The sequence below is a fragment of the Alexandromys fortis genome, unplaced genomic scaffold (assembly GCF_014885135.2).
Source record: "Alexandromys fortis isolate MF-2015 unplaced genomic scaffold, M_Fortis_MF-2015_v1.1 scaffold_9, whole genome shotgun sequence".
NCBI classification, from domain to species: domain Eukaryota; kingdom Metazoa; phylum Chordata; class Mammalia; order Rodentia; family Cricetidae; genus Alexandromys; species Alexandromys fortis.
The window spans coordinates 2,642,999-2,666,245 of NW_026067892.1; the positions used below are offsets into that span (position 1 = coordinate 2,642,999).

Sequence of the window (23,247 nt, forward strand, 5' to 3'; positions counted from 1 at the left end):
AACTGTAATGCATCATCACCCCACGGACTCCAGCAAAGCACACGCGATGGAGATAAAATCACATGGTCAGGCTAAGGTGCTGAGAGACTCTGGCGAGAGACACGGGCGTTTCCAAACTCAGTACGAAGGAAGAGGAAAATACCTGCCACCGAGGTCAGCTTGAGCGTGGGCAGCACCATCCCTGGTTCCGGGCCTGGACCGTCTGAGAGACTTTGGGAGGGCGCTGAGCACGCACGCGTTCATGTGTCTCTCTGCTCCGGATTGGATGGGACATGACCAGCTGTTGATCCTGCCCCGCCCCCGTGATCTCCCTGCAGCGCTGGACTGTAACCTGGAGCTCAAACAAAGCCCCCTCCCCTTTGTTTGGTTGATTGGGTTGTTTGGCTTCTCAAGACAGGGTTTCTCTGTGTAGCCTGTTCTGAAACTTGAGTCTGTAGACCAGGCTGGCCTCGAACTCATAGAGATCCGCCTGCCTCTGCCTCCCGAGGGCTGGGACTAAAGGCAGCAGCTGCCCGGACTAAACTGGTGCCCACCACGAAGCATGTGGCGGCAGGGCCGTGTGAAGGCACACGTCTGGCAGCCCCAGGAAGACCATTTCCAGCTGGAGGTAAGTGTTAACCGGCTGAGACTGCTCACGGAGCGGTGTTCTGGGGGAGCTCTGAGTGGCTGTGGTGGCCTAGCTGCATGCCCTGCAGGTGGTATGGGAGTGATCGGGCCACCCGAGGCTTTGCTTCCTGTCTTTTCGTTTCCCTGGGGACCTCAGTTTGGACAGGCAGCTGGTGAGGGAGGGGCAGGATCCCCTGCCCACTTTCAAGTTCAAGGGCCCTGTGATGATGCCCTTCTCAAATGATTCATTCTGAGATTCCACCCCACTGGCCACCTGAGGGCACGCAGGAGGCCCAGGCAGTGCTTGATGCAGATAGTGCTCGATTTCCTAGGCTAAAATTACATCTTAGAGTCAATTTTCATAAAATGTGGTAACAGATTTAGGTGCTGAGAAGATGGGGCTTTCTCAGAAGACACAAAAATGACCCAAATGGTTACAATTAGATGAAAGCTGACAGACAGATGTGGGCACAGCCTCCTCCTTCTCAGGACAGAGTGTTGGTGACAGGGGCTGTGAGCACAGCCTCCTCCTTCCCAGGACCGGCCATTGGTGACAGGGGCTGTGGGCACAGCCTCCTCCTTCCTAGGACAGGGTGTTGGTGGGCAGGTTCAAGATGAGGCTCCCCCTTGACTCTCCTGGCCTCAGGAGGCTCAGCTCACATCCAATGTTTGGAGATTGGCTTGTCCACTCGGGGCAATAAACCTGCAGGTGCAGTGGCCAAGCTGGCCTCTGCCTACTAGAAAGTGCCACCCCCTTCCTAGGGCAGTGATGGATACAGGAATTTTCACTGTAGAGTCACACAGGGCACCCAGCAAGCAGGGCCCAGATACCCCCAGATGTTTGAGCACATCTTCCCTTCCCTAGAGAAAGTGAGAAGCCTGGGCTCTCCTACCCTTCCCCGTGAGTTTGCTGTTAGCCCTAACTACCCTTTATTAATAGATGAGCCACTCTGATTCTGAGGGACCCTCCTATCCTGCACCTGGATCTGAAGACCCCAGCCACCCTCAGACGGGCAGTCAAGAGCTGCCTTCATTTGAAGCTGCTTGCATCTTGAAGCCTCCTGCCCTATATGCCATCTGCCTGGGCTCTGTGTTGGGCCATATCTGGGCCCCTTTGGTTCCATGGCCACCTTTGTCCACACGGCTCTGTGGCTGAGGAGGTGGACCAACTAGATGGCCCCAGTATCCAAAATAGGACATGAACTAGAAGCCAGAGAGAGTGAGGTGGCCTGAGTTGACTGTGCCCCTCCATGAGGTTCCCATGCTAGCGAACAGTTCCCTGGGGCCCTAGAATCACCCCTCACACTGCCTGGCCTGGCCCAGTCACAGTGACCAATCACTGCCATTTCTGTGACTGCCCCACTCCCCTTAACCCACGGCTACAGATCAAACCCTGATGCCCCCTAAGGCCCATGTGTTGGAGGCTTTGTCTCCAGGGCCGTTGGAGGTGGTGGGACCTTTGGGAGATAGGGCCTATAGGGCCTTATGCCACTGGCGGCTGCTCCTGAGGGGGGCTGTGGGACCCTGGTCTCTCCTTCCCTATGATTTTAGATGTGAGAGGTTTTACTCCACTGTATGCGCTCGCCACATGGCAATCAGTGGGGCCAACCAAGCATGGATCAGAACCTCAGGAACCCAGTGTTTGTCAGAGCAATGGAAAGCTGGCTCATGGCACTCATTCACCCTCCTTTAAAACCACAGAGGAGGGCTGGAGAGATGGCTCAGAGGTTAAGAGCACTGGCTGCTCTTCCAGAGGTCCTGAGTTCAATTCCCAGCAACCACATGGTGGCTCACAACCATCTATACTGAGATCTGGCGCCCTCCTCTGGCGTGCGGGCATACATCGAGGCAGAATGTTGTATACATAATAAATAAATAAATCTTTTAAAAAAAAACCACGGAGGATTTTTGTGGTGTGTGTGCACCTCTGTGAGTTTATGTGTACTCCGTGCATACAGGAGCCCACAGTCGCTAAAAGAGAGCACTGGGCTCCCCATAAGTGGAGACAGAGGTGGTTGTGGGTGCCATCTGGGTGCTGAGAACTGAACCCCTTCAAGAGCAGCCAGTGCCATCTCCAGCCCTCCACCCGGGTCACGTTCCCCCAAGGACACGAGGGTGGACCTGTTCTTTCGGCTCATGTTCTCTCCTCTGCAACCATTTTCACTACTGTGTGCCTGTGCTGTATCCCTGATGTCCTTGAACTCGAGCATGCCTCAAGAATCTAAGTGTGCCCAACGTCTGACTGAGCAGGGTAAAAGCACACCAACACCACAGCCTACAATCAGCCAAGAGGTGGAACCAGACGATGCCAAAGGCTCTTTCAGACCACTTCTTTCTGTTCCTTGAACCATGAGGCTTGGACATTAGATTCATGTGTGTCTCATGGTGTCTAAACACATCCAGACACAGGACTTACTGGGTAAAGGCGCTTGCCACCAAGCCTGACCACCTAAGTTCGATCCCTGATACCTACATGGTGTAAGGAGAACCAATTCAAAGTAGCCCTCTGACTTCCATATGTGCCATGGTGTGTGCATACCCACACACGCGTGCCATGGTGTGTGCATACCCACTCATGCGTGCCATGGTGTTTGCATACCCACACACGTGTGCCATGGTGTGTGCATACCCACACACGTGTGCCATGGTGTGTGCATACCCACTCATGCGTGCCATGGTGTGTGCATACCCACACACGCGTGCCATGGTGTTCGCATACCCACACACGCGTGCCATGGTGTGTGCATACCCACACACGCGTGCCATGGTGTGCGCATACCCACACACATGAATAAATCACCATAATTTTAAAAATCCAATGGAGGGGGCTGGAAAGATGGCTCAGAGGGTAAGAGCACTGGCTGCTCTTCCAGAGGTCCTGAGTTCAATTCCCAGCAACCACATGGTGGCTCACAACCATCTGTAATGAGACCTGGTGCCTTCCTTGCCAGCAGTACATTGTATGCTTAATAAATAAATAAATCTTTAAAAAATTCCAATTAGGGCCAGTGAGATGGCTCCATTCGGTGAAGGAGCCTGCCAGCAAGTCTAAGCAGGGCTCGAGCCACGGGAACCGCGTGGTGGAGGTTGTCCTCTGACCTCACAAATCTGTCATGACACATGCCACCCAACCCAAATAAATATAATCTTTTTTTTGTTTGTTTGTTTTTTTGAGACAGGGGTATATGATATAGCCCTGGCTGTCCTGGAAACTTGCTATGTAGAATAGGTTAGTGCGCACGCTGCAAACACCCAAGTCTGCACTCACAGTTGCTCTGTCGTACCACGACCTTTCCCGCTCCCTACCCCGTGGTACCTTGCCGACACCTCACATAAGCGCTGTAAATGTTGACTAACTGGGAGAGCCACCAGCAGGACCCGAGCTCAGGGGCTGTTCCATGATGGGTGCCATGTGTCAGGCACCAGGGATCTTCACCCCTGACTGTTTCCCAGGCCAAATCCTCACCTCTGTGTGTGAATTCCCTCCAGGTGCCACCTCCCCAAAGGCCAGGAACGCTGAGCAAAGCTCAGGTGTGTCCACGCCCTGCCCTGCACGTGTGCTTTGACCAAGAATGGGGTGTAACAAAGAAGCTTGGACAATTGGAGGCCCTGGACCGAATGGAGACTGTTTTCAATTATGGATTGTAATTAACAGTTCGCTGGGCAGTGCCCTTCGGAAAAGGTCCTTCCAGACCTGCTCTAATGAATCACCAAGCCACGGGTGTATTCCTGGTGCTCCAGCCGGGAAGCTCGGCCAAAGGCCTCCAAATAATTAGTCCACTTAAGCAGACTAAACGGTTCTCTAGCAATCTGGTTTATGCTTCAATGGGTTTCAAGCCTTAGAAAACGAAGTCACATCGGCCCGGGCTCAGTGGAAGGAGTTCCATTCCTCAGATTCAATCCACACCCTCCGCCTTTGCTTCCACTAAGCCTGGCAACTCAGCCTGGGTCCTACTCTTCCCAAGACCTTTCTGAGGGGACATGTTGGAGCTTTTGGAGACACCAGGAAGTCTCTGCAGAGCACGCCCCCCATCTCCCTCCCAGGAGTTGATGGAGGGGAATGAAGAAATGCCAAGAAGGCTGCAAAGGCCACAGCCTCAGCTGACCCTTTCCTGTCCTCTTCGTTAGCTTAAACAGCAGAAGGAGCGGCCAGACCTTCAGCTGCCTAGGGCAGCTTCAGCAAAGAGGCCAAAGAAACTGCATGTTCCCATCATGGAAGGAAACAACTCTCCCCTCCACCCCTCGCTTCAGCCCTGTCCTTTCAAGAATCAGGAGGGACAGCTTTTGTGTCAAACAAGGAAGACAGGTGCTCCTGGGGCCACTAGCCTCCACCATCTGATTCTCCTTCTCCCCCAGCTCATTCTTCTCCTCTGGGAGCTCAATGGGGGACAAGGAGGCAGAGGTGGGGGACAAACATCAGCCGCCATTTCTTATCGGCCTGCACGGGTCCAAATCCCATTCCTAAGCTGTCTGCTCCTTTAGCAACATGTCTGAGGAGCCTGCTGTGTGCTGGGTACTATTCTGGGCCTCAAAACGGAACAGTAGGTGAAGAGCTTGGAAATCCCCTGCTCTGTAGAGCTGACATGTGGCAAGGTAAATACTGACACCAGAGTCTGGTCGATGGTAAAAGGTGATCAAGGAGACCAAAAAGTGGGGGAGGGGGATATGTGAGATGTATGGGAGAGACTGAGACCCGGAAAAGCTTTATGATGGGAGGCACAGGTATCAGGATCTGAAGAACTCATGGGTGTAAGAAAAGAGCCTGGCTGGGTAGCACGTGCAAAGGCCCCGAGGAAGGAGGAGCTCCAGTGCACTGGACAGGGAGGTAGGGAGATGGAGGGAACAGGTAATAGGAGGGGAGGTCGGCTATCCAGGTAAGGGATGTCAGAATGCGTGAGCCTGGCGGGCCCTGGAAGGCCCAGAGTCTGGTCTACTTGTAGCCGCTGGACAACTCTGGGCACAGAAAGGATAGAATGTGACGAACTTGCAGCAAGACCCTGCCAGCAGTTGCATGGGCAGAGACAGAGGGATCTAGACCTCGTGCACCTCCTGAGGTCACTGTGGCTCAAGAGGCCCTTTCCACTACATCTCCAGGACAGGGGACAGAGACACACAGAGCAGGATCTGAGCACTGGAAACTGGCCCAGGCACAGAGTAGGATCTGAGCACTGGAAACCGGCCTAGGCTGGAAAAGCGTGGCTTGCAGTGGGGTGTAGAAGCCAGGCTGATCCAAGCAGAGGAGAGCCGTCCCCTCACTGAAGCTATGCTCACATTAGCCAGAAACACGGGCGGCGAGTCTGCTGGGGAGACGCAGGGCGAACAAGGGAGCCCTGCCCCAGGCACCAAGGGGAGCAGTGTGAGCCTGGATTCCCCTTTGTGTCTGGGGGCATCCCTGAGGACAGGTTATGTCTCCTCACTTTGGGGGACCTTGAGAACAGGACCACTGTGATGAACAATTTTTTGTCATCTTGATTGGGTTAAGAGCCCAGGAGAAGAGCGAAGTGCAGCCCTGGGTGCCTGTGAGGTTCGTTTCTAGAGGCGTAATTAGATGGCCTAATCACTGATGGAGTCGAACTTTGAAGAGACTCTTAGCAGGAGGTGGAACTGTGGAACGAGGGTCCTGGCTGGAGGAAGAGGTCACTGGAGGGCATGCTCTTGGGGGCTATATTGTTTTAAATTTTTTTTAGTATTTATTTATTGGGGTTTTTCTGAGACAGGGTTTCTCTGTGTTTATGCTATGGAATGTTACTTTAACCATGTGAAGGTGTGTTACAATTGTTTCTGCTGCATTTGTTTAACAATGTAAGGATGTGTGTTTAATTATGAGATGTGTTGGCCAGGCTGCAGGGGCACACGCCTTTAATCCCAGCACTTGGGAGGCAGAGGCAGGTGGATCTCTGTGAGTTCAAGGTCGGTTTGCAGAGCGAGTTCTGAGACAGGCTCCAAAGCCACTGAGAAGCCCTGTCTTGAAAAACCAAAGGAAAAAAAAAGGTTGCATTTGTTTCACCTTGCCTGCCCAAGGCACCTGATTGGACTAATAAAGAGCTGAACAATCCATAGATAGGCAAGAAAGGATAGGCAGGACTGGCTGGCAGGCAGAATAAGGAGGAAAAGAAATCTAGGAATGAGGAGAAGAGAATGAGGGAGAAAGAGACACCTGCCTGGGGTAAGAAGCCAGGCAGTCACCAGACACTAGAAACAGTGAATATAAAAATACAGAAGGAAAGAAAAGTAAAAAGCCCAAAGCAAAAGGTAGATAAAGAAAAGGTTGATTTAAGTTAAAAGAGCTCTGCAGAAACGAGACTAAGCTAGGCCGAACATTAATAATAATAAGTCTGTGTCGTGATCTGGGAGCTGGTTGGTGGCCCAAAAGAAAGTACTAGACTCGTTAATCTGGAGGAGTAAACATCAAGGCAGCACTGCATCCAGGCTATGGCGTGGACACTGCTGGCTGCGTTTAGCCAAGCTTACAGGAGGAGCTAGAAGAGCAAGCAACAGGCAGAGAGACCTTAAAACCATAGTACAGCCAGAAAAGAAGCATGTCTGAAGCCATGGACCAGAAGGTGTAGTGTTAGAAAGATTCCAATTCGGTCCCACAAAGAAGCCACACACAGCGGGGACAACAGGAAGATGCCTTGAGGGACCCCCACCATGGCAGGTAACCTGTAAACTCACCTGAAAGACTTGAGGTGCCTGAGGCATGGAATGGGGGCCTAGGAAGTTGTTTCTACAGTAACCCAACAGGACCCAGCCAACGCTCGTGTGGGCAGCTGACTTTGGTGTGGGCCGTGTGACACGGATGTCAGTGGCATTCAGAACACAAGGGTGACAAGATCATGGAGGCTTGCACCCAGGTTTCAAAGGAAAGCCCATGAAGCCGGGCGGTGTAGGGCCAGTCTGAGTTCCTGTGGGTAGCCCTGGAGCGGGTGGTTATGAAGTTGTAACAGTGGCGCTTGACTGACCCCAGGATGCTGGAGTTGACAGAAACGTGGGGCGTCTGCTGAGGAAAGCTCAGGCACGGGGGGGAGGGGGCGTGTGGCTGCAGACAGAGGGCTCTCACTAGGGCACACATCACGACACAGTGCATCCACAGGCACAGAGCTACAGGACCTAGTGTTTGCACAGCTGGGTGGCTCTGGGGTCTTGCTTTGGCCTGGACCTTTTTTGCTCTTCTCCCATCCTCCAGTTTGAAATGGGGGGTGGGATGTACTCTGGGGCACCGTATCTTGAAAACTTGTAAATTGTGTTTTGTATTTTCCCACACAGGTTTACAGCTGAGAGTTGCCTCGAGTCCCTGTTGGGACTGTTAATAGGGAGGCTGTGGAGAATGAACTAAATGTGAGCCTTTGGGGGTCGGGGTAGATTTTCAGTAATGAACGCTATAAGTTAAACTGGACTGAGAAACAGGTAGGTAACTGGCAGAGCACATTCTTCTTCCTCGTCTTCCTTCTCCTCCTCTTTTATTGATACAGGGTCTCTCTGTATCAATATATATGGGGGGGGGAGTTCCCTGGGGTTATTAGTTAGATGATGAATGTTCTGAGCTAATAAACATTTTTTTTTCTTTTTAATGAGTGGTTTAACCCCCTGCATTCAGATTTTGTATGGAATGATGGAGGTGGGGTTGGAGTAGAGGAAGCAGGCCAGGGGGGCCATGTCCCTGAGTGCTCTGTCCTTCCTGGGTACTTCCTCCATCCTCTGCTTCCTGTCTTCCATGAGGTGAGCAGCTTCCCCTACCACATGCTCCCCCCAAACAAGTGTGCGGGGCCAAGCAACCATGGTTCGCCCCTCTGAGATGTGAGCCCAGATTCATCTTTTTTTAAGCCGTTGTCTGAGTTACACAAAGCAGCTGACATAGTCGTGTCTCCCCTCTGGCCAGAGCTGCCCAAGGACAGGCACGGCCTGCTCTGCCTTTCATCTCTGTACCCTCTGCTTGCCCTGCCAGCCTTTGGTACTCGGGTAGAGCACCCACAGAGGGTCCATTCTGAGGGAGGATACAGCGTTGGCGCTTCCTGGGTGGGGAAGGGGTGGCACCTACCTCCCGCCATTGCTTGTTCTCCATCCCTTGAGTGTACATGACACACACTGGGGAAGAGAAGAAAAAACATGAGTTAATATCCCAGGCCTAGAGGAAAATCGAGGGTCAAGAGCCTCAGCCCGGGTGGTTCTGTTGGGTCTGGGGAAAGGGCAGGTGTCTGTGGAGGCAACTGGGGTCTTGGTGAGCGAGGGTAAGAGCCTGGCCACCAAGCCTAAACCACAGTAGCTTTGCTGTTTCCGTGGTACTTTGGTACCCAGATCCGTGGACAAGCACCCTACCACTGAGTTACATCTCCAGTCCCACAATGGGTCTCTTTCTCCACAATAACCAGCAGTTGGCTTGGCAAAGAGGCCTGGGACCTCAGAGTAACTTGTAGGAGGAATCTCAAGGGCTGTCCATTTCTACACCATAGAAAGGCTCCCAGGTGTGAGGCACATGGACAGGTGGGCATGACGGAGGGCTGAGTGGCAGGCGTGGTGAGGATGGCACCTGAGACACTTTGTCCCTTCTGATCCCGTTACTGTCACCAGGTCCTCTCTCCTGATGGGGAAACTGAGGCTCTGCAGAGGCCAAAGACCCATCCAGGATTATGATCATGGCCAGCACTGCTCGGGACTGGAGCGCAGTCCTCCCAAGCCCACGCTCATTCCCCCAGACCGCGGTCAACATAAGTGTGCCACTTCCCACAGGGACAGAGGTCTTTTTGCCCTAGACACCCCAACACCTCCCGAGCTGCTCTGAGGTGCTGAGGCCTCACAAGTATGGGAGCAGAACAGGGCCAGCTCCTCAGTTCTTTGGACACCACCGCACAGCGCTCTCCAGCCCCGACTCACTGGCCCCTATGTCTGCACAACTCCAGCCCTCAGAGCTGCTGGTAGCCTCTGTCACTAGTCGCCAGGCCACTGTGTCACAGGGATGGTTGTTGCTGTGGGAACAGGACTTACGTGGATCAGACTTGGAAAACATGTCTTTGTCCAAGAGGTTCCTGAAAGAGGGGAGAAAGGAGAAATTAGTCGGGACGGAGGGGACAGGTGATGAGGCCTAGGCCTGGAGACGGCCTCTGGCCTGGCCGGACTTGAACACGATGGAAAGGGAAGACAGGTCCCTCAGTACATTTGCTCAACTTCACTAAATGCCGGAAACCACACAGGGTGCCACATGTCTGCCACCTCAGCACTCAGGTGGAGGAGAGACAGACTAACGGGTTCGAGGCCAGCCTGGGGCAATACAGTGAATTAGAATAGCCTGGGCTACTGCAGTCCTGTCTTAGAAAAAGAAAAGAAAAACTCCGATGCTGGGAGGTCCTGAAGCGACTCCGGTCCAGCTTTCCTAAGATTCAAAGTTCTCCCCCCACCACACCACAGCCACGGCTTCCCCAGATGGCACCACGGTGCCCTGGACTCTGGTGTTTCTCACTTAATCAAACCTCAGTTGGCCTCAGATATCAGCCCTTCTCAGACATTTCCTTGTTGTGGAATGTTATTTTAACTGGACAAAGTTGTGTTCCATTTGTTTCTGCCGCCTCTGTTAACTGTGTAAAGTTGTGTTCCATTTGTTTCTGCCGCCTCTGTTAACTGTGTAAAGTTGTGTTCCATTTGTTTCTGCCGCCTCTGTTAACTGTGTAAAGTTGGGTTCCATTTGTTTCTGCCGCCTCTGTTAACTGTGTAAAGATGTGTTACTTTTGCACTAAATAAATTAAACTAACCTAAGCTCCGAGAGGCGGGGTTAGCTGCCAGTTGACTAGAAGCAGCAGGGAGGAGCTTACCATGGTTTTCTTTTAGTTGGGGTGTAGAAGGGAGCGGCTTCAGGGCAGCAGCAAAGAGAGTTAGCCAGTTGCTAATCTGTGTCTCTAAGCTCGCAGGTTTTCACCCCAGCCTTTGAATCTCAAGTTTTATTAGAACGAGAGAGATGTCGTGAGAACTGCCTTTAGCGGCAGCAACAAACACATTGTCTGGGGGTCAGCACTGGCCGGGTGTTGTCCCAGTAGAAAGGAAGAAGCTGAGTTGGGGAACCATGTCCTATAGTGTTTCCTTCCACAGCTGCCACCAGGAAGCTACATAGCCCAATGGAAACTGTCTCTGGTGGATCAGGGCTCCACCCATTCTGTCCTAGAGGCTGCTATTGCCTTTCCCCTGAGCCCCTGGAACTCTAGGACGCAGAGGTTGTCCTCCACGTTACCTGCTCACTTCTAGACAGCAGCAAAAAGTCCTGATGCCAGAGACAGTACAGTCAAAGGCAGCAATAGCTAGGGCATACGTGGCCAGCCTCCAGCATCCCTGGTGACAGCCTCCTACAGGCTGGGGGCAGAGCCTGAACAGATTCCTCCAAGTCTGGATGTGGGGCTCAAGTTTAGTCATTTCTAGGAGAGTGAGAAAAAGGATTGCCCCTAGGTTTCAGCCTAGGAGAGAAGTGGGGAAAGGGAGAGAGAGAGGCTGGAGGATCAATATATGGAGTTCTCTGCTTTGTAGCTAGGCCTTAGGCACGCAGACTAAGAATCGGATGTAGGGGATGTAGCTCAGTAGCAGAGCGCTTGCCTAGCATGCACAAGGCCCCATGTTCAACCAACAGCACCACACTAAGAACCCGCACACGGTTCCTGGCTCCGGTGATTCCCTGTCCTATACTTTGGACTCTCAATAAGCCAGGGACAAGAGTCACCCTGGTGGCCAGCACCCAAAGATAGCACAGCTCTCAGAACTCCATGCTGCTGACATTCTTATATTTCCTGATGATCTCAGTCCTTCCGTCTTGATGCCATTCTCCTGAACCTGAACCCACCCCCGGGTCCCCCTCTTGCAACTCAGAGTCAGTGGGTCCTCCTGCCCGCCACCACTGCTTTGGGCCCCTCTAGGGAAGGGACTGCCCTCTGTTTCCATCCTCCAGGCCCTGAGTCAGCCGAGTGCAGCTTGAAAGCAGAGGAAGACAGATAAGAGAGACCAGGGCCTGAAGATGTAGCCCAATTGGAAGAGGGTCTGCCGAGCATGCGCAAAGCTCTGGATCCCCTGGCGCTGTATAAACCAGGTGTGGTGGCATACATAGGTGATCCCGGCACATGGCACGCTGAAGCAAGAGGACGTCCACCAACTGGAGGCAGTCCTGGGCTACAGAGGGAAACCCTGTGTTTAAACCAGAGCAGAGCAGCAAGGGCCGTGCAGGGTGACACTCAAAGCGTCCTCATACTCCCCACGCCCCTTAGCTACAGACAAACTGCATTCTGTGCACAGGTGACTGGGCTATCTCATGCCTTGGTTTCCCCGTTTATAAAAAGGGGCTCAATATAGTCCAGGGCTGCTCAGATCGACAAAAGCATATTAACTGGGACTTACAGGTCAGTCCTCAGGCTCACAAGTTAGAAAGAGCCATAGCCACCTGCACCCTTTCTGGTGCAAGAAGCCAGACCCAACTCTGACCTGAAGAGGAAATATCTCATCATCTGAGCTGGACCCCGCCTCCTGCCCCCATTGGCTGTGAGTACTCTTGCCTGGGTTCCCATCCTGATCCCCTCTCTGATGCCACCCATTGTCCTTGTAGCCTTTAACCCAGTGGGGTGCGTGGGGCTCCTGAGAAGTCTGCCCACTGGTTAAGCAATGGGCCTCTCATTCCCTGGAGCTCACTTCACTTCCCAGGGGTAAAAAGGCAGGCTTTTGGGGGCCCTTCCCAGAGTCTGGCTTTGTAGGTCTGGAGTGGGGTGAGCTCATAGTTAACAAGCTGTTGTCCTACCCACTAGCCCCCTCTGGACAGCGAAGACCCCAAGGCACTTTTGCTCAGCCCCGGAGAATCCCTCACAGTTGCCAGGTCCCCACTAACCCTCACCTACCCCACTGAGAACTTCTGGCTCAGACAGAGGGAACAGCCTGCCCAGAGGCACACAGTAGCCTGGGAGACCAGGCCTTCAGCCCTACACAGGGCCCCAGCCACCGGGGCCCTGACCAGACCAGACTAAACCAGATCTTAAGTGTTTTTCCTCTGCTTTCTACTTTGGGAAAGCTCAAAGAGGGGGGAAAATCCCCCAACAGTCAAAATGTATTTTTCCCCCATAAAGTCCTTCGGCTGTCTGCTCAGCAGCCTGGAGCTTTGCCTCTTTCGTTCCTTAAACAGAGGCTGGAGAAGCAGAGCCAAGGCCTTTGCTTCCTGCCACCCGCAAGGACTCATTTCCAGCTCAGGAGGTTGGGAGAAACAGTATCAGGCTGTGAGGCCTGGAGTCTCTGAGGTCCCAGCAGAAGGTGATGGAGGACCCCCTAAGGGACCCCAAGGGAAATGGACGGGGCTGAGGGGAATACCCTGCCCTGGCCTGAGCTGTGGGCGAGGTAACTACATCCCCTGGTTCTCTCTCATGGATGCACTGAGCTTGCTCTTGGCTGTAGCTTAAGAAAGTACACTAAGAGCCTGCCTGTACTTCAGCTATTCCTGGCCCAGGGTCCTCGGCGGGGACCACGAACCCCTGAAACTAAGCAGACTGATGTTGGTCCGTGTGTACTGGATGCAAGTTTGTTTCTGCTGTTGTTGTCCAATTCCCAAATTAACCCTTAAGGCTGCAAAAGTTAGGAGGAAGCTGAACCTGGCAGCCCAAGCCTGCAGTCCCTGTCACCTGCGAGTGTGAGGCAGGAGAATCATAAGTTCAAGGCCTGCTTGGGCTACATAGTAAGTTCAGGGGCAGTATGGCAACTTAGTTGTCTCAGAAGAACATCAGACAAAAGGGTTACAGTTCAGTGGCAGGGCACTCGCTTGGCACGTGCAAGGCCCCAAGTTCAATCCCCAGCATAGGAAGGGAGGGAGGGAGGGAGGGAGGGAAGTTGTTGGTTTCTCTGAGCTGAACTAGTGCTTGGGAGGCTGAGGCAAGACAGCAGCCAGTATAAGCCCAGCCTCTAGAGCTTAGGGACAGATGAACTGGCACCAGGTAGCAATGACAGACGCAGAGAGAGCCTGGGACCTGAGAGCACATGGATATCACCTTGCTTTTTCAAACTCAACTTCACGTCAAACATCTAGTCAATGGAGTGGATGGGGGGGAGTGGTGACCACTCACGCATAGGCCAGGTCTCTTAGGACACTCAACCGACCCCGTGTCCCACTGCCAACAGGACCTGTTTACATCCCAAGGGACAGATCTGGAGCTCCCCAGGAGCACCCATGTCACAAAACTTGGGCTTTCCCACGCCCACGTGGGCTACCTGTACCCTGTGCGTCCCACTGAGACAGTAGAGAGGAGTGGCAGGACATCCATGTCCTCTGGCCCTCACAGGAGGAGGTCATCAAAGGAGCCAGGCCAGGAGGAAGGACCTGAGTCCTGACACCTACCGCTGCCTCCACATCACACTCATGCCCTGCCTGGCTGTGCCATCTCCCTGCCAAGCAACCATGCCAGGTCTAAAGAGCAGTTCTCACAAGGTGCCCAGAGAGATTTCTAGGGCTGGCAGTGTTTTTCTGCTGGGAGATATTGGCATAATTGACCCTGGCAAGATGCAGGGTCAGGGGAGAAAGCTGTGGTCTCACAAGCAGCCAGGTTGGGTTGCTTGGCCACATGGCAATCTGTCACCCTGGACAGTTTCCCCACATTCAGCTTCTTATGGGTTCATGGGGGTCACCCATTTGCTTCACCAGCCACCAGCCACCAGTTTACACTAGAAACCAGAAGTGGCTCCGTTGCTCTCTCCCCCTGGTGCCACTCCCGTTCCACTCAGTGAGCTCGAACGATTCTGCTTTGAGCCACTTCCCACCCTCCCCACCCTGCACTTGGCCTGCCTAGCAACACATCTATTTCCTGATGTACCCACTCCCCACGAGCCTAGGGTCTGCTCAGCAACCAGAGGTGTGTTCATAAAGGTTAATCCTAACCACCACTTAACAAGATCCATCCCCCAATGCTGTGAGAACAATAAACCAAAACTCCTTCCTGGGGCCCCCAAAGCTACGGTTTATAGCTAGCCCCACTCCCCGCTGATCTCATCTGTGCACCCCAAACCGACAGCTCATACTCTTCCAGCCACACTGACCTCCGTGTCCTTCTACAAGGAGAGCAAGACCTTTTCTGCCCCTTGAATCTTCTCCATGTTCCCCTTGGGTATCGGACCCTGTCACCTGCCTCACCATCTGAAATGACTGAACTTACTGCTGACAAACCCATGGATGTTATCTGCCTGATAAAAATGTGCGTAGGACAGAATTGGTGGTGCACACCTTTAATTCCAGCACTTGGGACGCAGAGGCAAGTAGATCTGTATGAGTTTGAGGCTACCCTGGTCCATGTAGTGAGTCCCAGACCAGTCAGGGCTACATAGTAAGACTCTCTCTCAAAGGACAAAACAAAAATGTGCACAGCTGGACATGGTGGTGCACACATGTAAGCCCAGCACCCGCGAAGCTGAGGTGAGAAGACAGAGGTGGCCTTGTGAGAACAAGGTACACACCGCAGACTGCTCCCAGAACCAGTGAGGCGCGGTGCTCAACGGCAGAGCAATTGCTAGGGAAGCTGTCAGGCCCTAGGCTCCACCATCAGCATTGCGAGAGGTGCGCGCGCGCGCGCGCGCACACACACACACACACACACGCACACGAGCACACACATGAACACACACAAGCGCACACACACAAGTGTGCGCACACTTGTACGAACACATGCACGCGCACACACACATCTCTTGTGAGTTTTATGTCTATTTTTTTTAATGACAGTTATTTGAGCCTGAGAAATGGTTCCACAGCTAAGAGCACTTGCTGCTCTCCCAGAGGACCAAAGTTCATTTCACAGCACCGGTATCAAGTGGTTCATCGGTTTCCGTGCTCCAGCTCCAGGGGATCTGGTACCTCTGGATCACAAGGGGCCTAGCGTTGGCCTCTAGAGGTCTGGCTCCTCACATTCTCCAGGTGGATAGCCAGGACACAGCTGCCCCCAAGGCCATGGCGCAGTTCTACTGAGACCTGTGGGAATTGCATGGGTGGGCAGGAGGGAAACTAAGGGCAGAGGTGCCCGGCAGGGCTCAGCAAGAGTGCACAACTTGGCTTCTCTTGCCTGTTACACTAGGAGAAGTATTCACGGGTCAAGATGACTTCTTGAAAAACCTGACCTGAGAATATGAGGAGTCAGACCTCAAGAGGTCAACACTAGCTTGTTGCTTAATGGAGGCCAAATAGCCTGTGGAGCCGTCTTGGAAGTCATGGCCGCCTACCCAGCACCAAAATCCACAAGGTCCTGATATGATGGAGACTCCCTTGTGTCAAAAATGGCAGCAGTGAACGTGAGGTCCAGCTCTGGCCACTCCCTGGGAAGACTATGGATCTGTGCAAGATTGTGTTTTTTGGAAGGAAGCGCCTTCCCAGGAAGACCCTGCGCCCCGCAGTGTGTTTCCTATCTTCAGAGGCAGCCGCTATACTGAGTACAGAAGCAGAGGGTTTTGTAACAGTGAGGCTTGCCATGTGGACAGCGACCAAGGAGAAGGATGGTGGGGTTCTTCCTGGCAAAGTGGCTGACAAACCAGCCCTGAGACGGCTTACCTCTAGACTCACAGAAGGTATTTCAGGTCCAGGCTACGAGCAGTCAGGCTTCCTATTACGCACAGACAGCCAAGGGCTTCCTACGGAGCCTGTCAGCTCCCTGAGCTTCCTCCTCCCTCCCTTCTGTTCTCAAAGGAGGGTCATCTCCCCCACCTCCATCAGCCCTCTAGGCTGAGCAGAAGGGAATGTGAGAGGCAGATAGGAACCAACCGCCTTACAGTAAGGATACGGTGGAAGCTTCTGTTGCCTGTGTTCTGCCTCTCTGAGCAATCGAGGCCTTTCCCATGCCTGAGGGAGGACCTGTCTTACCTACAATGGCTGCTGCTCGGGTCCCACCATGATCTCCACAGAGCCTGATCCTCTTGACATCTGAGGGCACAGGCTGTGGATACATATTTCCAGACCCTGCTGGCGCTAACCTCGGGCGCGTGCCTCCACTTCTAAGGGCCTTGATTTCCTAGGCAGACCAAAAAGAAACACTGCAATTTACTGCAGAGGATTGTCAGGGAGCTAAAAAGCCACAGTGGGGAGGCCAGAGAGATGGCTCGGCAGTTTAAACGCTTGTTCTGCAAGCATGAGAACTGGAGCTGGGGTCCCCAGAAACCCACAGAAGTACCTGGTGGGAATGACAGCTGGCAGTAACCCCATACCCAGAAGCTGGAGACAGGATCTGGGTTTCACTGAGAGACTGCCTCAGTGAATAAAGTAGACAAGCAACCAAGGATGATTCCTGACACGGACACACAGCAAGACACACAGACACTAGGGGTGGGGGTGGAAAGAGAAAACCAAAAGCTCCAGCAGCTGGGGCAGGCAGAAGTCCTGTTCCCCAAGAGAACACTGTGGAACCCCTCCCCTTGACGTGGGCTCGGTGTAGGGAAGTGGCTCCCGGATCTGGATGGGGACAAAAGAAAGGTATCCCTTTCTCATGTGTCCAGGGAGTCACGTCCCGCTGTCACAGTCCTTGGGTGAGCTAGCCTTCCCCTAGCCTTGAAGAGGTCAGTTGTCTTACGGTGGAGGCAGCTTGCTGGGACCACAGCCCCCGGAAGCCTGCAGAGGGTCACTCTGGTCCTCACCAGCAAGACCATGAGCCTCTATTCTGCAGCAGCCTGCAGTTAGCAAGCCTGGTCAAGGATCATACCGTGGGGGAAGTCCCGGCCCTGAGACACGGAAGTGGAAGGGGATAAAATCAGGGGTTCAGGAAACCGTGGACATTTGTTCCACAGCAGCTGAAAACTAAAGCTTCTAAGACGGTGTGATCTGAGGTGCCAGCTTGGACCGGCAACTGCTACTATCGAAGCAACAGGTATGGGTCTGTGTAACAAGGATGCCAACTGCTCAGCTGGAGTAAGCGTCCAATCTGAGCCGCGATCACCCTTTCCTGGCTTTGTTGAATATCTGGGTGTGGTCAGTTGTTAAACAGACCTCCTTTTCCTAATGCTGACTTGGCTGCCACCATGCCCTCAGGCTCACCCCTCCCCACTGCCATCTCCCCTGCTGTCAGAGTGAACTCACACCTGTCTACAAAGGCCCAGGACACAGCCCCAGAGCTGGGCTGACTCTTTGCATGGGGTTACCTATGTTAGCTTGAACAGACAGTAGGAATCAACCTCTGGGGGCGGAAGAAACCCAGCCACCCACTAGCCTGTGTGAGATCCTGAGTAGACATCCAGCCTGCCCTGGTCTCAGGAGCCCTCGCATGCCTCTCCAACACGACCCTGCCCAAGCACAAAGGCGTCCAGTAATGGGAAAAATGCAAGCCATTCTTTCAAACCACAGAGCTGATGGAGCTCCCAGCAGAAGACAGGGATGCTGACCTGGCAGGGCCTCTGGAGGAGGAAGGGGTCACAGGACAGGTAAGCTCTGAATGGGCCTGCAGAATGGCTAGCATTCCTAGACAAGAACCGTCTGGGACAGACCGTCAGGAGGAAGAGCGCCAGGCTTGAGAGTGTTTAGATCACATTTTGTACTACGTCTGCTGGAGTCTAGTTCCGTGAGCCACCCTTCCTCCAGGGATCACTACATCAAGTGACCTCCAGGACTCCGCATCTCTGTAGATGTGTAGACCTTGGTTACACATGTCTGATGTGTAACTGATGTCGGCTAACTGTTCTCAGAATAACCCATCAAATCCCTATAAACTGACAGAGATCACTATGCCTTTTACAGAAGGGGAAACTGAGGCCAGAGAGGAGAGCCAGCTCATCAGGGATCCCAGAAGAGAGCTGGGTGTGCCTCAGTGGTAGTGTGCTTGTGTAATATGGATTTGATCCTCAAAAGCCTAGAGTACATGCACATGCGCGCGCACACACACACACACACACACACACACACACACACACACACACACCACATCACAGGAAAAGCTGGGATTTGAACCCAGGGAGATAGAGCCAAGCTCTACATAGACCAGGGTAGCCTGAAACTAATAGAGACATGCCTGCCTCTGCCTCCTGGATGCTGGGATTAAAGTTAAGCTCACACTCGTTGTTGTTTGTTGGGCCTTTATTTGTAGGGGCAAGGTCTCTCTATGTAGCCCTGACTGTTCTGGAACTGGCTATGTAGACCAGACTGGCCTTAAACTCACAGAGATACTACTGCCTCTCTCTTGAGTATTGGGATCAAAGGCATGAATCACATTCTTAACCATGTGTTAAACAACACAAGGATGGCTTATCCTTGGGAGTGGACCACAGACTGACCCGAAATGTTCTCTATAGAGGCAGAGGCCCTGATGTGTCCACACCATGGTGTCCTCTTCCTTCTGCACACACACACTAGGAGCCAGCAAGGTCCCTGGGAAAGGTATAGGACCGTGCCCTGAATGAGGCAGCCTTGATCTGCTGAAGAGCCCAGGTAAGGCAGAGCAGAACAGAACCCAGAACAAGGCAGTTTCCAGGGTTGGATCAGGGGAGCCAGAGAAGTCATCAACCCCCCTGAAACACTGCCCCAAGCTGCCCATGTGGAGGAAGTAGCCAGAAAGGGTCACTGAGATGCTCAAGGTAGGGTACCCCAAAGTCTCCACTCCATAAGGTCCAGTTAGTGCTGTCCAGGCTGCAGAAGGGACTCTAACTGGTAAGCATGGACTAAAGAGTAAAGGGTCTCTGCCCGCCCCTGATCCTGGACCATTGACCCCAGCCAAACCAAAGGTGGATCTCCAGGTTCAAGGCCACCCGATTTCTTTGCCACCTCTCCTCTCTGCTCCAAGTGACACTTCTGTCCTCATCTCTCATCATCAAAACCACTCTCCCTCATTTCCATTTCAGGAGAGTAGATATGGAGCCTGGCCGGGCCTTCGACAAAATGTGGATCATATCCCTACGGAGGGATGGCTACCAGGGTCAACCCAGAAGCCAACCTCTGGGAACTCTCCCACAGCAGGTACTTCTCATGCAGGGTGTCGACATCCGTCCCCTGGATGCTTCTAGGAAACAGAGTGGGACCAAGAATTTCTGTCTCGGGCTGATTGCCCTGGCCACTTGCTCGGTGTGGCAGAGTTCCTCTGAATCTACCACGTCATCTACCTGCAATGTTTGCACCCGTTGTGTGTCCTAAGTGCGTGTGTAGTTACCCCTGTGACCAAAGCTTCCTGGGGAGGAAGCAGATGGCAACTGGGAAACTGAGGCTTAAAGTTTGCCCCAAGAGGCACGTCAGGGGTCCCCCACAAGATGTCAGACGGCAAGTCTCACTGCCATCACCCTTCCTCTCCGTGGCGTGGAAGGCTTTCGGGCCCGTCCCAGGGGCATACCCACGTCCCATGTTCACTCAGAGGCTCTGCACTCAGGGTCCGAGGGATGGAGAAGCCAGGACTTCAGGCTGGCATCTTTAGGGACAAGAGGAGGATGTCCCTGGAAATGGAAAAGCACAAAGCCTTTCGGGGTAGGGAACAGGCTGTTCAGAGGCCCAGAGGTGGGAAGGCTCCGGGAGACAACTGAAGAGCCTGAAGGCGACAGGCGTGATTGAAGGAGGAGGCAGGGCTGTGTGCTGGAGGAGGGCAAGCTCGCAGCTGCTGACAGCTGAGGAGGTGAGGCTGGCACTAATGGGCATCGGGAACCTCCCAGCAGAGTGAAGGCAGATTCTCTGCGTGGGAACGAGGTGGGGGCGGGCTGGACACACAGTAGGCCCCTTGGAGAACCTGCCTAGGGACATCGCCCCAGAAGCCCTCGCCTCAAGTCCTCAGGAAGTGTCTCCCCAGAACCCATCCTCAATCACAGCACAGGCCAGCATCTCAGGCTCTACCTACACTTCCTTCCTGTCTCAACTCAGTCACTCAGAACTGAGGGCACATGAGGGTGGACAAAGCCTAATTCAACAGCGACCTGCAAGAAGCGGAGGTGAGTGATCCGGAACCAGGGTACAAAAGGTGAGCTATATCTGGACCACGGTGTCCCTCACAGACCCGTCAAAGCAGTGTGTCCAGGGTCGGCCACAGGCCTCTTCACCCTCGGGGCACCCAGCTCCTTCGAGAACTTATTCCCAACCTGTACGGTGTCCCAGGGGACTCGGGGGTGGCAGCCTACAGAACACACCCCTGCCTGCGGATTCTGACATTTTCACCGTCAGCCTTCACTCCTTTGGTCTAAGATTTTCCACCGAGTTACTGGTTTTTAATGGCGCCACTCTTAAGTTCGCCAGGGCTTCCCGCACTATGAGAGAGTCCCGGCTGATCTTTCTTGAAAGAGAAGGCTTTCAAATCCTGGGTTCTAAGAGAGTGGAGGAGCGGGGAGGAGGCTGGGGCATAGACCAGAAGGAGGGGAGAGGGAGGTCACAGGAGGCACAGTGGGTCACGCCTGGGAGGGATGGAGCCAGTCACTCTCCTCCTTTTGGGGAAGGGTAAATCAGAGAGCACCAGAGCAAGACCCTGAGGCAGCTCCTCCCCTTCCCACTCGGGTTCTGGGACCCCTGTTCCTGTGTCTTCCTGCTGTCCTGGAAGCAACAGCTCTGAACACAAACTTTCTGGGAACCTGACCCCTGCCTGGCTGCCCATTCAGCCGTCACCACCCGCCACTGGGTAAGGGGGTCTCCGAAGACCAAAGACAGGCATCGGGCGCCTGAGAAACCAGGACACTGAAAAGCGACTCGCTAAGCAAAGGATGGAAGCTGTGGGGACAGAGGAACTCCGACCCGGGGCGGGGCAGGGGGACCCGGCCGGCGGGCGGCTCACCTGCACGACACGGTGATCTCCACCTTGGTAGCCGGGATGCTGCCCGCCAAGGAGTCGAACTCGCTGAGCGACGCCATGTCCTCGGGCTGCTCCATCGCCCACTGTCCCCCCCACCTCACCCCAAATTAGTCAATATTCCTGGGCGATTCACGCCTCCTCCGGAGCGGCTGGAGCCCTGGACTGGGCGGCCAGGGAAGGAGAGGAACGCGAAGAGGGGGCGTGGGAAGTGAGAGCGGGAAGGGGGCGGAGAGCGGGGGCCGCGGAGAAACGGGGCGCGGGAGCTGCTGCGGGGAGGCGGGGGCCGCGGCGAGGGAGCCGGGGCGTAGCGGGGAGGGGGGCGCGGAGGGGGCGTGGGGACTCGAGAGGTTAGGACCACGCCGCCTCGGGCTTGAGGCGCAGCGCCACGTCCTCTGCTAGGGCTCCGGCTCCGGGGCGCCCGGACTGCGGGAAAATCAAATGAGCCCGGAGTCGCCGCCGCCTCCCGCCAGCCGCGCGCGCTGCGTGCGGGGTCCGCGGGCGCCGGAGGGGCCGCCCGCAGGGGCCGGGGCGGGGCCGGGGCGGGGTCTGCGCGGGGCGAGTGTGGGAGCGGTGTGTGTGTGTCTGTGTGTCTGTGTGTCTGTGTCTGTGTGTGTGGTGTGTGTATGTGTGTGTGCGAGTGTGCACGCGCGTGTGTGTGCACGCGCGTGGCGGGTGTGGAGACGCGCCTCTGGATGTCGGGGACAGGGCTGGCGACAGCCAGAGACAGTTCCAGGGCGCGCGCTGCTCTGCGCCAGTCCCCCACCCCACTTGTCCAGGGTTTGCGTGCTGGGGGAGGGAGACTGTCCAAGGGGCACCTGTTTGGGCAGCATCTAAGCGGGGTTCGGAGAAGAGGGCTCTGCTGAGTGTGCGCGCCACCACGCAAGGGTCTAAACCTAGAGCAGGCTTTCCATCTTCCGGTAACAAGCCTGGTGCCAGGAGGGCTGGTCTGGTTTCCCACGCAGGTAGGGTGGGCCAGTGGACAATTGCCCATCCACTTCTGGTGCCCGCCGACACTGGTCTTGGTCAGTCGCCCGAACCTTTACCCAGCCCCTCCGTCCTCCTCCTCCCATCGTGACCATAGGGGCTGAGCCAACCCCCAGGTCTGGAAGCTTCCTCCAGACTGAGAGAATAGCCTCAGCTTTCTGGGCTTTGCAACCAGCTCTCAGTATACCAGGCTCAGAGCCCCGCATTGGATAGAGAGGGGAGGTCAAAACATCTCCCAGGCCGTGACATCCCAGCCAAGCCTGGAGCCTCCTGCCTGGCCAGGCCTGCCCTTTGGGCTTGGGGTTGCAGCGCCAACCTGTCTCCTGGAGGCTGTGCACGCAGTTTCCTTTCCAGAAAATCCACCCGTGGCCCCTCCTCAGCCTCAGTGTAAGCTTTGCTGAGAAGAGGCTTTCTACTTCCTCGCCCGCCACCCCACTGTTGCCGTCAGTGGTAGCCTTCTGACAGACAGCCAGGCACTCGGAACAGATCCACACGTATGCTGTTGGAAATCAGTGTTCAGTACGTCAGTCGGCCAGAGCTGAAACACACAGAGCACCTTCCCTGGGTTTGAACAAGTGGTTTCTGTTTACCTATAGCTCTAGATCAGCTGGACTCGGTTCTGTCACCTGGGGTACCGCAGGCGGGCACTGGGATTCCCTGGGGAAACAAACCAAGAAGGGGTGGGGGGACAACAATGACTCACATTTGGGTTGAGCCTGGGGTCCTCCCTGGGCAAATAACAACTCAGTCCCCACTTCCTTCTTTTCTTATTTTTATTGTTTTTCAATTTTCAATTAATTTCAAATCTAGAACAAAATCCAGCTGAACCACAAGTGAGCTGCTTGTCAATATATGTCTGGAGCTATTGTTCGATACAGTAATGAGATGGAGTGAAGGCGGCGGCGGGCCCAGCGCCACACTGTGTGTGTTCTTAGGATGAGTCCAG

General features: G+C 54.3%; 1 protein-coding gene across 2 annotated transcripts in view; it reads right to left on the bottom strand.

The window, feature by feature from the left end:
- Nucleotides 1-21,802, bottom strand: part of Cpne5 (copine 5) — a 93,523-nt gene extending 71,721 nt beyond the window's left edge. For both annotated transcript variants that reach the window (XM_050143300.1, XM_050143310.1), the window contains exons 1-3: nt 21,300-21,802; nt 9,589-9,629; nt 8,645-8,691 (exon numbers count right to left, since the gene is read on the bottom strand). In XM_050143300.1, coding sequence (XP_049999257.1) covers nt 8,645-8,691; nt 9,589-9,629; nt 21,300-21,394 — 183 coding nt within the window. In that variant the 5' untranslated portion in view covers nt 21,395-21,802. The remainder of the gene's footprint in view (nt 1-8,644; nt 8,692-9,588; nt 9,630-21,299) is intronic.
- Between the last annotated feature and the right edge of the window lie 1,445 nt (nt 21,803-23,247).